The 16,328-nt window shown below is 30.1% G+C and overlaps 1 protein-coding gene across 1 annotated transcript; it reads left to right on the top strand.

The window, feature by feature from the left end:
- Positions 1 to 9,037: 9,037 nt before the first annotated feature.
- On the top strand, positions 9,038 to 15,069 carry LOC107026322 (RNA-binding KH domain-containing protein PEPPER-like). Its single transcript, XM_015227238.2, has 6 exons — positions 9,038 to 9,414; positions 11,818 to 12,076; positions 12,170 to 12,318; positions 12,408 to 12,764; positions 14,181 to 14,381; positions 14,533 to 15,069. Exons 1-6 carry the CDS (start codon positions 9,121 to 9,123, stop codon positions 14,728 to 14,730), a joined length of 1,458 nt encoding a protein of 485 aa, XP_015082724.1. The 5' UTR covers positions 9,038 to 9,120; the 3' UTR covers positions 14,731 to 15,069.
- Positions 15,070 to 16,328: the final 1,259 nt, after the last annotated feature.

Below are 16,328 nucleotides of genomic sequence, written 5' to 3'. Positions count from 1 at the left end.
TTGACGCTTGTGTTGCACGTGATTACCAATTCAATAAATATATGTTATAGTAAATAGTATATATTGCTTATTATAGTGATTATTTTGAATAAAAAGCTTAGCATAAAATAACATTGCAGATTTTTCTGTGAGTTGAATGTGGATAGTCATATATATCTCTTATTCAAGTAAACATACGAAGATAGTTAATGAAAATTTTTATTAGTTACATGCAATAATGTATGTATTTGTTTCAATTTGATGAGGTTCAATCATGTAACTTATCGTATCTCACTAATATTACCTTATAGATGATATTTGTATTGTATTTTTCTTGTCATCTAACAAGCTGTGTTTTGCATGTGTATTCCACATTAAATTGTTTTAATGTCATATGAACATGTGAAGACAACAACTACATTAGCTGATAAAGTTTTTTTACCGAAAAAAAAATTAAAATTAAAATTAAAGGATATATTGTATCTAGAAATCATATATAATAACATGTTCATCTTACACCCAACAAAGATATAGTTCATATACATGTAAATGACTTTTAATTTATCAATTAAGCATGATTCGTCAAAAGAAAAAAACAACATTGTGTAATCACATATATAGGGGCGCTATAATAATATGATTTTTTTTGTCAAAAGTCAATGTAAAGAAAGATGAAAAATAGAAATAATTAATGTAATAACCATGAAATTCTTAATATTATAACTAAGAATGTAAAATAGTGTGAAAATGTTATACAATGCTTCCAATACTTTTTGAAGACACATGGAAATTAAAAACATAAATTAAAAGAAAAGTTCATCAAGAAAGTATATCCAAATGTAATATTGATAAATGATATGCTAATTAGCTGGAAATATTTATCAAATTGTGAAACTTTAAATTAGAAGTCATGCAAAATGGAAAAGAAAAACTTTTTTTTTGTATCAATCAAATGTCTCAAAAAGCAGTGAACATCAAAACTCTTTAAATCAAACTAAAATTAACCTTTGAACAATAAAAAATAAAAACGGAACCCATAAAATCTTTTTTTTTTGTATAAATCAGAATTGACAAAAGCAGATTCGGTCAATTAATCCGACATCAAAACAAGGCAGAGATAGAAACATCACAAATCATGAAAAAAAATGTAAAATTGAGCATATCTTTGAACAATGTTTGCAGAAAATAGGTTTTTCCAAAACATCGAATCATCATTCATGTCTTTGTATATATACGCAGATAGACAATCTCAGATAGTTTTGTACTAATTATATACTTATTTTTTCATCTATATAAACATTAGTCTTATAAGAATAATGTATGCATTGCATTTTTTTTCTTAAATCTGTTTCTTTTTGTCTTTTTTTCCTCTATTTGACTTCGAATGTTTTATTGTTGTAAGTCCTTTTTTTTTTTAGTTTGCAATTGTTACATTTAATTATTCATCACAATTTACATATATATTTTCATGAAATTTTAGTCATTCTTACGTATTTATAAAATAAAAAAACGATACACACGTGCGAAGCACGTGCAGAAACTAATAGTAACAAATAACATGAACTTATGTGTACCACATTGTTGTCTTGCAAGAATGTGACATCTATCCAACCTCTTGCGGAAATCTGGAAACTCCAAAAACTCAACAAAGTAAAAGGTTTTCATCAGGTTCATATTCAAGCACAAAATCACACAGACAACCCAAAAAACAAGTAGCCTATATATTAAGAAAAAATAGTTCATTTTGTGCATCCAGTTCTAGAAATGAAAAACGTGACCGACAAATTAATGAAAATTAGAGAAGTACGAATTTCCTTCAACTAAGAATTTGAACCAAGAAGAGAGCTTCAAAAAATAAAATATTTTAAAAGTAAAAATCTCTCATATACAGAATTATCATTGCCTGTAAATCATAAAAATCTCTTTAAAACTAGGTATATGTCCAGAATCAACCCGTGAAAAAAAAACATTTTAGATCAAACTAGAATTAACCCTTTAACAACAAAAAAAAAACCTAAATCCATAAAAATTCTCTCTTTTTTTTTTGCATCAATCAAATTTCTCAAAAAGCAGTGAACAACCAAACTCTATAGATCAAACTAGAATGAACATTTGAGCAACAAAAATAAAACTAAAACCCACAAAATCATAAATCAAAATTCTCAAAAGCAGATTCACTCAATTAATCCATAATCAAAAGTAGAAAGAGATAGAAACATCTCAAGTCATGAAAAAAAAATGTAAAATTGAGCATACCTTTGAACAATGTTTACAGAAAATAGGTTTCTCAGAAAAACCGAATCATCATTCATGTCTTTGTATACATACGCAATAGACAATCTCAGATTATCACAATCTGTATTTATTGTGAAGAAAGAAATAAGATTTAAGGTAGAAGATAAATGATAGGTTTTTATAGTTTTAACGACGACATTTTGAATACATCTACGACGTCGTTACATATTTATTTAATTTAACTACTATTATATATGCCCTAGTTTTTTAAATAATAGATACTGCCTCTTTTTTTACTAATTGATTTTTCTTAAGTGCTAGTTTTTTGACACGTGTATTGCACGTGATTACCAATTCAATAAATATATGTTATAGTAAATAGTATATGTTGCTTATTTTAGTGAAGATTTTGAATAATAAGCTTAGCATAAAATAATATTGCATATTCTTTTGTGAATATTCAATGTGGAATATGGATAGTCATATATACATCTCTTATTCACGTGAACATACAAAGATGGTTAATGAAAAATTTTATTAGTTAAATGCAAAAATGTATGTATTTGTTTCAATTTGATGAGGTTCAATCATGTGACTTATCGTATCTCACTAATATTACCTTATAGATGATATTTGTTATGTGTTTTTCTTGTCATCTAACCATATGTATTTTGCACGTGTATTCCACGTTAAACTGTTTTTGATGTCATATGAAGATGTGAAGACAACAACTACATTAACTAATAATCTATTTTTCAAAAAAAAAATTAAAATTAAAATTAAAGAATATATTCTATCTATGAAATCATATATATAATCACATATTCATCTTACACCCAACAAAAATATAATTCATATACTTGTAAACGACTTTTAGTTTATCAATTAAGCATGATTCTTCAAAGGAAAAAAATAACATTGTGTAATTACATATATAGGGGCACTATAATAATATGTTTTTTTTTGTCAAAAGTCAATGCAAAGAAAGATGAAAAATAGAAATAATTAATGAAATAACCATGAAATTCCTAATATTATAACTAAGAATGTAAAATTGTGTGAAAAATGTTATACAATACTTCCAATACTTTTTGAAGACACATGGAAATTAAAAACATAAATTAAAAGAAAAGCTCATCAATAAAGTATATCCAAATGTAATATTGATAAATGATATGCTAATTAGCTGGAAATATTTATCAAATTGTGAAACTTTAAATTCGAAGTCATGCAAAATGGAAAAGAAAAACTTTTTTTTTGCATCAATCAAATGTCTCAAAAAGCAGTGAACAACAAAACTCTTTAGATCAAACTAAAATTAAACTTTGAACAATAAAAAATAAAAACGGAACCAATAAAATCTTTTTTTTTTATAAATCAGAATTCACAAAAGCAGATTCGGTCAATTAATCCGACATCAAAACATGGCAAGGATAGAAACATCACAAATCATGAAAAAAAATGTAAAAATTGAGCATATTTTTGAACAATATTTGCAGAAAATAGGTTTTTCCCAAAAAATCGAATCATCATTCATGTCTTTGTATATATACGCAAATAGAAAATCTCAGAGAGTTTTGTACTAATTTTGTATTATTTTTCCATCTATATAAACATTAGTCTTATAAGAATAATGTATGCATTGTATTTTTTTTTCTTAAATCTGTTTCTTTTTGTCTTTTTTTCCTCTATTTGACTTCGAATATTTTATTGTTGTAAGTCCTTTTTCTTAGTTTGCAATTGTTACATTTAATTATTCATCACAATTTACATATATATTTTCATTAAATTTTAGTCATACTTACGTATTTATAAAAAAAAAAAACAAATGAAACACACGTGTGAAGCACGTGTAGAAACTAATAGTAACAAATAACATGAACTTATGTGTACCACATTGTTGTCTTGCAAGAATGTGACATCTATCATACCTCTTGCTGAAATCTGGAAACTCCAAAAACTCAACAAAGTAAAAGGTTTTCATCAGGTTCATATTCAAGCACAAAATCACACTGACAACCAAAAAAACAAGTAGCCTATATATTAACAAAAAATAGTTCATTTTGTGCATCCAGTTCTAGAAATGAAAAACGTGACCGACAAATTAATGAAAATTAGAGAAGTACGAATTTCCTTCAACTAAGAATTTGAACCAACAAGAGAGATTCAAAAAATAAAATATTTTTAAAAGTAAAAATCTCTCATATACAGAATTATCATTGCCTGTAAATCATAAAAATCTCTTTAAAACTAGGTATATGTCCAGAATCAACCCGTGAAAAAAAAACATTTTAGATCAAACTAGAATTAACCCTTTAACAACAAAAAAAAAACTAAATCCATAAAAATTCTCTTCTTTTTTTTTTTGCATCAATCAAATTTCTCAAAAAGCAGTTAACAACAAAACTCTTTAGATCAAACTAGAATGAACCTTTGAGCAACAAAAATAAAACTAAAACCCACAAAATCATAAATCAAAATTCTCAAAAGCAGATTCACTCAATTAATCCATAATCAAAAGTAGACAGAGATAGAAACATCTCAAGTCATGAAAAAAAAAATGTAAAATTGAGCATACCTTTGAACAATGTTTACAGAAAATAGGTTTCTCCGAAAAATCGAATCATCATTCATGTCTTTGTATACAAACGCAATAGACAATCTCAGATTATCACAATCTGTATTTATTGTGAAGAAAGAAATAAGATTTAAGGTAGGAGATAAATGATAGGTTTTTATAGTTTTAACGACGACATTTTGAATACATCTACGACGTCGTTACATATTTATTTAATTTAACTACTATTATATATGCCCTAGTTTTTTTAAATAATAGATACTGCCTCTTTTTTTATTAATTGATTTTTCTTAAGTGCTAGTTTTTTGAAACATGTGTTGCACGTGATTATCAATTCAATAAATATATGTTATAGTAAATAGTATATATTGCTTATTTTAGTGAAGCTTTTGAATAATAAGCTTAGCATAAAATAATATTGCATATTCTTTTGTGAATATTCAATGTGGAATGTGGATAGTCATATATATATCTCTTATTCACGTGAACATACAAAGATGGTTAATAAAAAACTTTATTAGTTAAATGCAAAAATGTATGTATTTGTTTCAATTTGATGAGGTTCAATCATGTAACTTATCGTATCTCACTAATATTACCTTATAGATGATATTTGTATTGTATTTTTCTTGTCATCTAACAAGCTGTGTTTTGCATGTGTATTCCACGTTAAATTGTTTTAATGTCATATGAATATGTGAAGACAACAGTACATTAGTTGATAAAGTTTTTTTACCGAAAAAATTAAAATTAAAATTAAAGAATATATTCTATCTATGAAATCATATATATAATCACATGTTCATCTTACACCCAACAAAAATATAATTCATATACTTGTAAATGACTTTTAGTTTATCAATTAAGCATGATTCTTCAAAGGAAAAAAATAACATTGTGTAATTACATATATAGGGGCGCTACAATAATGTGGTTTTTTTGGTCAAAAGTCAATGTAAAGAAAGCTGAAAAATAGAAATAATTAATGTAATAACCATGAAATTCATAATATTATAACTAAGAATGTAAAATAGTGTGAAAAATGTTATAGAATGCTTCCAATTCTTTTTGAAGACACATATAGTATACATTGCTTATTTTAGTGAAGATTTTTAATAACAACCTTAGCATAAAATAATATTGCATATTCTTTTGTGAATATTCAATGTAGAATGTGGATAGTCATATATATATCTTATTCACGTGAACATATGAAGATGGTTAATGAAAAATTTTATTAGTTAAATGTAATAATGTATGTATATGTTTCAATTTTATTAAGTTCAATCATGTAACTTATCGTAACTCAATAATATTACCTTATAGATGATATTTGTTATGTATTTTTCTTGTCATTTAACAAGATGTGTTTTGCACATATATTCTAGTTAAACTGTTTTAATGTCATATGAACATGTGAAGACAACAGCTACATTAACTGATATGTTTTTTTTTCGAAAAAAATTAAAATTAAAATTAAAGAATATATTGTATCTATGAAATCATATATATAATCACACGCTCATCTTACCCCCAACAAAGATATAGTTCATATACTTGTAAATGACTTTTAGTTTATCAATTAAGCATGATTCGTCAAAAAAAACAAAAAACATTGTGTAATCACATATATTGGGGCGCTATAATAATATGATTTTTTTTGGTCAAAAGTCAATGTAATGAAAGATGAAAAATAGAAATAATTGATGTAATAACCATGAAATTAATAATATTATAACTAAGAATGTAAAATAGTGTGAAAAATGTTATACAAGGCTTCAAATTCTTTTTGAAGACACATGCAAATTAAAAACATAAATTTAAAGAAAACTTCATCAAGAAAGTACATCCAAATCTAAAATTGAGAAATGATATGCTAATTAGCTGGAAATGTTTATCAAATCGTGAACTTTAAATTCAAAGTTATGCAAAATGAAAAAGAGAAACTTTTTTTTGAATCAATCAAATTTCTCAAAAAGCAGTGAACAACAAAACTCTTTAGATCAAACTAGAATTAACCTTTGAACAACAAAAAAATAAAAACAGAACCCATAGAACCATTTTTTTGTATAAATCAAAATTCACAAAAGCAGATTCACTCAATTAATCCAACATCAAAACTAGGCAGAGATAGAAACATCACTAATCATGATTAAAAAAATGTAAAATTGAGCATACCTTTTAACAATGTTTGCAGAAAATAGTTTTCTCCGAAAAACTGAATCATCATTCCTGTCATTGTATATATACGCAAATAGACAATCTCAGATTATCACAATCTTTATTATTGTGAAGAAAGAAATCTGATTTAAGGTAGAAGACAAGTGATGGGTTTTAAAAGTTTGAACGAAGAAATTTTAAATACATCTACGACGTCGTTACATATTTATTTAATTTAACTATTATTATATATACTAGTTTTTTAAATATTACATATTGCCCATTTTTTTCAAACTTATTTCTAAAGTACTAGTTTTTTTGATACGTGTGTTGCACGTGATTACCAATTTAATAAATATATGTTATAGTAAATAGTATATATTGCTTATTTTAGTGAAGATTTTGAATAATAAGCTTAGCATAAAATAATATTGTAGATTCATTTGTGATATTTAATTTGGAATGTGGATAGTCATATATATCTCTTATTCACATGAACATACGAAGATGGTTGATGAAAAATTTTATTAGTTAAATGCAATAATATATGTATTTGTTTCAATTTGATGAGGTTCAATCATGTAACTTATCATACTCACTAATATTACCTTATAGACGCTATTTGTTATGTATTTTTCTTGTCATCTAACCAGATGTGTTTTGCACGTGTATTCCCAGTTAAACTGTTTTGATGTCATATGAACATGTGAAGACAATAGCTACATTTGCAGAAAATAGATTTCTCTGAAAAATCGAATCATCATTCATGTCTTTGTATATAAACGCAAACAGACAATATGTGATTATAACAATCTGTATTTATTGTGAAGAAAGAAATCAGATTTAAGGTAGAAGACAAATGATGGGTTTTTAAAGTTTTAATGACAGAATTTTGAAAACATCTACGACGTCGTTACATATTTGTTTAATTTAATGAGTATTATTTATGCCCTAATTTTTTAAATAATTGAAATTACCATGTGCGCTGCACGTGATTACCAATTCGAAAGATATATGATATAGTAAATAGTATTTGCTTATTTAAGCAAAGATTTGATTAATAAGTTTAGCAAATAAGAATATCACAGATTCTTTTGTGAATTTTCTATGTGCATCGTCATATATTTTTCTTATTCACGCAAACCTATGAAGATGGTCAACGAAAAGTTTTATTTGTTAAATTCAATAATGTATATATTTATTTCAATTTGATGAGGTTCTATCATGTAGTTAATCTTATCTGAATAATATTATCTTATAGACGTTATTTGTTTTGTAATTTTTTGGTCATCTAAAGCTTGCTTTGCATGTGTATTCCACATTAAATTGTTTAGAAGTCATATGAACATGTGAAAAGAACAATTATATTTTATACATTCACATATTTTCACATTTGAATTTTTTTTTTTAAAAAAAAAACTCGAAACATTTTAAAATAATATATTTTGAAGTTAGAAAATCTTGTTAACTTGATAGTACGTTAGTGACGTAATATAATACTTTAATTCAAATGCAAATATCTACCCAAATATAAATATATATTTGCATTAATGAAAATATTTATCTCATAGGATTAACTATTAAATAAATAATAAAAATTAAACTAATACAAACTTCAACTTGCATTATTACAAGTTATATGAACCTTTCTTCGTCCAAAATACTGAAATATTAAGAAATAGTAAATTAGTAAACAAAACGGCAATGTTTATATAGTAATAACTATTTCGAAGCAAACTTTCTGAGAGTCCAAATCAAATTAGTAGCATTGATAAATAAAGGGCATAATACATATATCGGACCCTAAACTTTGCTTCAAATTTTAACTTTGACCTCAAACTTTCATAATGCATAAAACAATCAAAGAATAAATCAACCCACATAATAATATCTTTGTCACGTAATGTTTTTTTATGATGACAACATCAATAATAACGATAACATATCAGTGTGATCTTATAAAGTCCGAAAATGGCGAAATAATATATCAAAAATGATTAATATATGCGGACCTTAACCCTATCTTTATTTGGAAAAAATGCATAGACACGTGACAATATCCACCTCTATAAAATCCTCAATTATCTTCTATTCTCCTCACTTCTTTTTCCCGCAACTACAAAAACTTAACCTAAAACCCTAAATTACTCTTTTAGCAGAGGCGATCAATGGCTTCCATCGAACAAATCCAAAATGGTTCTCTTGTAACGCATGAATTTGAAGATTCTCAAGTGAAACCGGAAGAAGCAGACGGAGGTTTGGTGAATATCGGACAAGAGGTTTCGATAGTGAAGCCGAAATGGCCTGGATGGCCTGGGAGTTGTGTGTTCAGATTGATTGTACCGGTGCTCAAAGTTGGAAGTATTATTGGGCGTAAAGGAGAACTTGTTAAGAAGATGTGTGAGGAAACTGGGGCTAAGATTCGTGTACTTGATGGACCTCCTTCTTCTCCTGATCGCGTTGTAAGTTTATCCTTTATTTTGGTTATGAATTCCAATGCGGATGATTATGTTTTCATCCAGATTTTATATGATTCATGTTGATTTTACTGTCAAGGTTTGGATTTTGATGTGAAGTTTTGTTTCATTACTGGTTAGGGGGAGGAGGGTTCAATTGAATCCCCTTTATCAAAAATAAATGCGTATAATGCTCTTTTTTACACACATTTCATATGATTTTTGTTGAATTTGCTGTCAAGGTTTGGATTTTGATGTGATGTTTTGTTTTGTTTTGTTTTGTTTTACACTGGTTAGGGTGGAGGAGGGTTCAATTGAATCCCCTTTGTCTAAAAGATGTGTATGATACTCTTTTTTTTTTACACACATTTCATATGTTTCATGTTGATTTTTGCTGTCAAGGTTTGGATTTTGATGTGATGTTTTGTTCACCACTGGTACGGTGTGGAGGAGGGTTCAATTGAATCCCCTTTGTTAAAGAATTTTACCGTGCAAAAACGATGAAAGAGTTTTTGTTTGTGCATCAGTCTGAATTTATGTATCACATTTGGGATTTTGATAATAACAAATTTTTTCTGTAATTCATATAGGTTTATATGCCTTTTAAGTATTTAAAGTTGTTAATTATTGTATTTATAGTACACTTCACTTAATTTTCACATGTAAAAATTTTATTTTAAAAAAAACTTACAGCTTTTATGCCCATAATTTTGCGGTCAAAGTTTATAAGTGTGAATTTTGAAATTTCAATTGTGCCACGTAAATCGGGACATGGAGAGTATATAATCTTTTGAATTACCTTGATTAATGGAAAATTCTAGGGTATGTCAAAGGTGATAAAGAAATTGCTTTCAATATCACCTATTCAAATTCAAGTTGCAATTTTGTATTTGTTTGAATCTCCTTATTAGAATCCTTGGTCCGCCACTTTCGCTGATATAGTAATGCACTCGTTAAATGAACGTCTTAATCTAGTCAATATGAAGAGAGGAAGTATGGCATCAGATTGAAAGTAGCAGTTCACTGTACATCTAGGTGTAAAATATTGGGAACTTGTATACTTCAGGGAAGGGTTGGTTGAAGATTAAATTTCGCAACCCTAAGATGAAAAGTAGGATTCTAACCACACAATTCTCAAGTTCAGATTTATTGGGTGTATTTCTACTCATTTCCTTTTCTGACCTATAAATTGTTTTTATGGTTGAATAAAGCATTAAGGGTTTAGGAAGTTTGAGTCTTGTGTGACTTAGAGTACCACTTATTACACAAGTTACTCCCTCTATATAAATTTTCCTTGTCGTTGTGGCATGACTCCTCTGCACGACCCTATAACCTATTCCCCCATTCCTGCCTTCACAAGGAAACAGAGATAATGCTAGATGTAAGGAATTGGCTCCATTGATCTTTAAATGTTGAAATAATATAGTTTTAGTGATGAAGTTGCATAGGATGTAACGAAGAGAGGACTGAGTACTACATCAATGGCTGAGATTTACAACAGCAAGCTAATGGCAGTTTGTGAAAGAAAATCATCCTATAGGAAGTTCACAAATGAGAAGAAGTTTCTGCAAGGTGTGAGATCTCAGTTTCATATTAGCTCCACTTTCAGAAGTTCATAAAAACATCCATTTGAAGTGCGATCAATGTGTTTGAAGATAGATGTCAAAACTAATTTGAGGGAAAATCAAATGGAAAATTGAAATAATGAAAATGCAAAAGACCAAAAAATTGAGGTGTGGAGAAAGAATTATTGACCTTTTGTGTTTTCATTCTTTTACTTTAGGGGGGCCAGTGGTCTGGAACAATAAGGGGTTGTTTGGTAGACGGTTAGATTTATAAAAGTATTAGTAGTATAGGAATTATTATGAGGGTATGTATGTATTATTTAATGCAACGATAAGTTATTCATGTATTAGTTATTCCATCTTCTATCTTGCATAAAGTAATACATAGATTCCCTCATAACTTGTACATATATTAGTTATGTGGTTTCTAAATTGCAAAGTGAACATTGTAAATAGGTGTGTTGAATTTTATACATAGTAGAAAAATGATACAAATAAGTTTTTACTTATTCAAAATTTAATACATGAATTACTTAGCTTTTAAATAGCTATTAAATGAACCCTAAGGGGTTGAAGATGTGTGAAGACATAGGTTGTAGATATGATAAGTAGTGTCCTTTCCCTGTAATATGACTAATTGAAAGGGGAAAGGTGATCACTAATTATTTTCTTGCAAAGTTTGAATTTTATTCGTCAACTCACTTTTAATATGCTTCATTTGCTACCTTTCTTTCCGGGTATCAGTTTCTAATATTTTCTGTTGTGAAGGCTTCCAACCTCCTTATTCTGTTCTGCCCTCTCTTTGAAGTAGTCTTCATGATAGTCCTCATAAACAATGCCACAGGTTCTAATATCAGGTAAAGAAGAACCCGAGGCAGCATTATCTCCTGCTATGGTAGCTGTAATAAGAGTGTTCAAACGTGTCACTGGTCTATCTGAAGGTGAAGATGATGTCAACTTATTTGGAGTTGCTGGGGCTGCATTCTGCTCCATCAGACTACTCGTGGCATCATCACAAGCTGTGAACTTAATAGGAAAACAAGGGTCTTTAATCAAGCCTATCCAGCAAAGCACTGGTGCCTCCATTCGAGTTCTTTCCAATGGTACTTATTTGCGGTCTTTATTCTATTACTGCTTGAGTTACTAGAATTACTGTTAAATAAGTTACAGGGATTCACTTTAATCTGTATACTCAGATGAGATGTCAATCTATGCGACGTCGGATGAGAGAATTGTGGAAATTCAAGGTGAAGCACTTAAGGTTCTTAAAGCTTTAGAATTGGTGATTGGGCACCTTAGGAAGTTCTTGGTGGATCATAGCGTTCTTCCCTTGTTTGAAAAGAATGTAAGCTCATGCCTTTTTCCTTTCTCAGTTTGTCATCATATCAATGTTCTTTGGTATGCTTATCCGTGTTATACTTGTTCTTTCCGCAGTACAATACACCTGCCGTTCAGGAGCGCGAAACTGAGCCTTGGTCTGAGAGGACGATGCTTAATACCTCACGATCAGGACTTGGTGATTATCCTCCTCGATCAGGACTTGGTGATTATCCTCCTCGATCAGGGCTAGGTGATTATCCTCCTCGATCAGGACTAGGTGATTATCCTCCTCGATCAGGACTTGGTGATTATCCTCCTCCAACAAAGAGGGACTCACTGTTTCCCGAACGTGAAAGCCAGCTGGACTCACATTATCATTCTACTGGACTTTCATTGTATGGGCAAGACTTTGGACTTTCTGGAACTCGCACTTCAGGTGTGGGTCGTGCTGGGAATTCTGTTATTACTCAGGTTTGTGCCTTTACCATCTTACTTTACATTACAGAGCTTTCTCGTATGTTCTTAACCGAAAAGCAACTTCAGTAAGAGGATTTCTCTTCTCATCTATTTTCACATGGTATGAGAGCTTGTACAATCTTTGTGGACACTTAATTAATATGGTCAGGGGTTTAGACTGTCTGATCCAACAGTTCTCTTAGTTTCCGTGAGTTACTCTTGTTCCTTACTTTGTTTTTGGGTGACTGTTCCTGTGTGTGTGTGGCACCGGCTCTTCAGCAACCTTTCAAACAGAAAAGTTTTCAAAACCTTTGGTTTTCTTTTTCTTTGTGTTATTAGAGTGGGGATGTTAGACTCTTACATCAAGTTTCTGTTCCATAAAAATCCTACTTTGGTCTTTTCTAAATGGCATGTTGTCCAATTATAAGTACCTCCGTTGACCATTGAATTTTTGTCTCTGTTTCAAGGACCTGTTTTTCTTCTTTTTGTTGGGGTATTAAAATCAGGCAGCGAGTCCCTCCTCTGAGCATTGTAATTCCGGTCTTGTTATAGCAACTTTTATTTCATTTCTGCTTCCAATTCAAGCTAAACTGATGAAGTTCTGGACATTTGCATCACGTTACTTTTTATATGAGAATATCTTTTTCTGTGTTTATACAAATAAGCACTTGTCTTTTATATTGGACAACTGCTATGGCTTTCCTGGGAAAGAATTTTAATTACCTTTCTTTGCAGTGATCTTTTAGTAGTTCTTGTTTAAAGTAAAAGAACTCAGTTTAACTAATTATCTTTAGTTCTTGTCGAGTGTTGAAGGTGGATCGAAATACTAAAGTTGTTATGAGAATCTCATAGCGAGTCTTCTTATTAGAGTCTAGAGTTCCATTCATTGTTCTGCAACTTTGGGTTACTCTTGGAGTGCTATTTCAAATCTCAGTGGAGGCAAAAAATGCTAGGTGCAGTTTAAGATCTCTTGTCTGCAATTCCCTGATAGTTTCAGTTTAAGGCTAATAGACCTGTACAAGATTATAAGGACAAGTATGTAGTTAAGTGAGAATACGCACTGGTATTGACTTTTATAGTTTTATTTTGAAGGGTGAAGGGCTCAAGCGAACTAGATAGATTGGTAGAAATTCCATGTTTGCTCTTGAGAAACATTTGCTAATTGTGTATGTACTATTTTTCTTTGCTAAATTATCCAATCATCACAAGCCGAGTATATGTAGCAGTATGATATCTTAACCGTGTTTGTAAGTTTTGTGATTAATTGCATTTGTTTTTTGATCTAAAAAGGCTAGACCTGTAAAATTGTTAATAACACTTCCAATGTTTCTTATGCTAATTTTATGTTCTCTGCAATGTATAAGAAGTTACTCTGCTATGTCATAAACAATATACTTGTTTCTGGCGCCCTCATCTTGGTTTCCATTTCAGATATCCCAAACTGTTCAAATGCAAATACCATTAACTTATGCAGAAGATATCATTGGCATAGGGGGAGCAAATATTGCTTATATACGCCGTACTAGTGGTGCCGTTCTTACGGTGCAAGAAAGTAGGGGTTTATCTGATGAAATCACGGTGGAAATAAAAGGGATGTCATCACAAGTTCAGACAGCTCAGCAACTTATCCAGGTAAATCTCAATTGAAAAAAGACATCTAGTTGATAAGTAAATACTCCACATCCGATGCACATCTAAAACCTGCAGACTATATGTGATTGAGGAGTTCCCATAGTATTTCTCCTGAATTGCAAAACAACTGATGAGTGAATCGTCAATGTAGGAATTTATGAGCAGCCACAAAGATTCACTTCCAAGCAGTTATGGCCAGTTAGATACAGGCTTGAGGCAATCATCTTACTCTAACCTAGGTGGGGGCTCTTATCCATCATCTTCATACGGCGGGCAATATTATGGTGGTGGCTATGGATCATTTGGTGCTGGTGGAGGATACAGTAGCTACAGGTCAAGAACAGAATAGCCAGGGTCTTAGCACTCGTACTTCCCTTCCTGAATGTTCTTGTGCATCTGATGCCAGAGCAAACACTGAATCAACCACATGTGATTCATGCTTTAATCTCATATCGCATACAACATTGTATTGATAGCTTTTTCAGTAGCCCACCGTAGCTTGTAGTTGTTACATGTGTATCGATATGATACCATTGAATCTTTCGTTATATTTATTATACTTTAAGCTTCGTTTTGTAAATGTTGCAACTTGTGACTAGCACAAAAATGATCAGTTGCAATTGCCTCTCCAGAGGGGTGGTAATTTTTCAGATATTTATGAATGGACCCCTTGTCAAAGTTTGTTGTTTTTAGTGCTTCTTTTATGCTAAGTTTGTCTGTCAAAGGTAAAGAGCATTCTTATCCAACTTCAAACTGGGTTTGTGCTAAACTTCTCAGTCGAATTCTAATGGAAACTCACTGTTTTGGGGTTGGAAGTGAGTAGCAGGGGGCGGATCTCTTCGGCTTGAGGCGAGTGACTCTCTGCGCCTCTCGAGTAAGTCAAGTGGGTTTTCACTCCTCTATTGTAAAGTCAAGTGGCTTACCCTCTTTATAAAGAGTTTAGAAAACACTAGATTTCATAACAATGCGTTGGCTGGCGGTATAGGGAGTTTAATTGCTTTGACTTCATATTTTTTAAATTTTTTTTTACTATTTCCCTCTAAACTTTACATTACTATTAAGCAACTTTTATGGCTTAATCACCAATTTTGATGTGACTATGCAACTTTTTCAAAGGTATAACGGTGAATTTGCACAAAAAAGTATACCATTTATTTGCTCATTAAGAATTTTTCATGTTCCTTGGGAAGTGATTCCTATATATATTAAAAAAAAAAAAAATTGTATAGATTGCCAAACTAATAACGTAAAATAAATACATTAGCTATTGTTTGATTTATTTGTGTTTCATAGCAAATTGTTTGTCAGTCGCCTCTCTCCCTCATATTCTCGCTTGCCACTCTCTCTCTCTCGCTCGCTCCCTATGGCTCGTCTCTCTCGCTTTGTACAATAGAATTGTATAAATTGTGTTTCTATTTGTATAAAGCGAGAGAAAATTGTATATACACATGCAAATACATATATCTCCGTCCTATACACTTATAATTATACAATACAAATATTTCCCTGCCCAAGTCTCTTTTGTCTTTCTCTCTTTCTCGTTTTATACAAATTTAAATTGTATATAATTTCTCTCTTTCGTTTTATACAATTCCATTCATTTGTATATTCCCTGTCCTCTTTTGTCTTTCTCTCTTTCTCGTTTATATGAATTCAAATTGTATATAATTTCTCTCTTTCTCGTTTTATACAATTCGATTCAATTGTATATAAATTCAAATTTTATACAGATATACAAACACATGTCTGATATGAACTCTACTATTCCATCAAGACTCAGGTTTGCTAAATGAAAATCGTTTTAGGTGAACTCAAGATCTTTTGCAGCTGCACGACCTAATGGAGCATGAAAAAGCAAAACAAGAAACTGAAAAATCATGGCAACAAACAATTTCTCCTTGTCTGCTCAGAACTCATCTAGGATCGTTTTGATAATAATGTTCCTCG

This window comes from Solanum pennellii, chromosome 7, assembly GCF_001406875.1.
Source record: "Solanum pennellii chromosome 7, SPENNV200".
NCBI lineage: Eukaryota > Viridiplantae > Streptophyta > Magnoliopsida > Solanales > Solanaceae > Solanum > Solanum pennellii.
The sequence above is the reverse complement of the archived record's forward strand: the minus strand, read 5'-3'. Positions and strand labels throughout refer to the sequence as shown.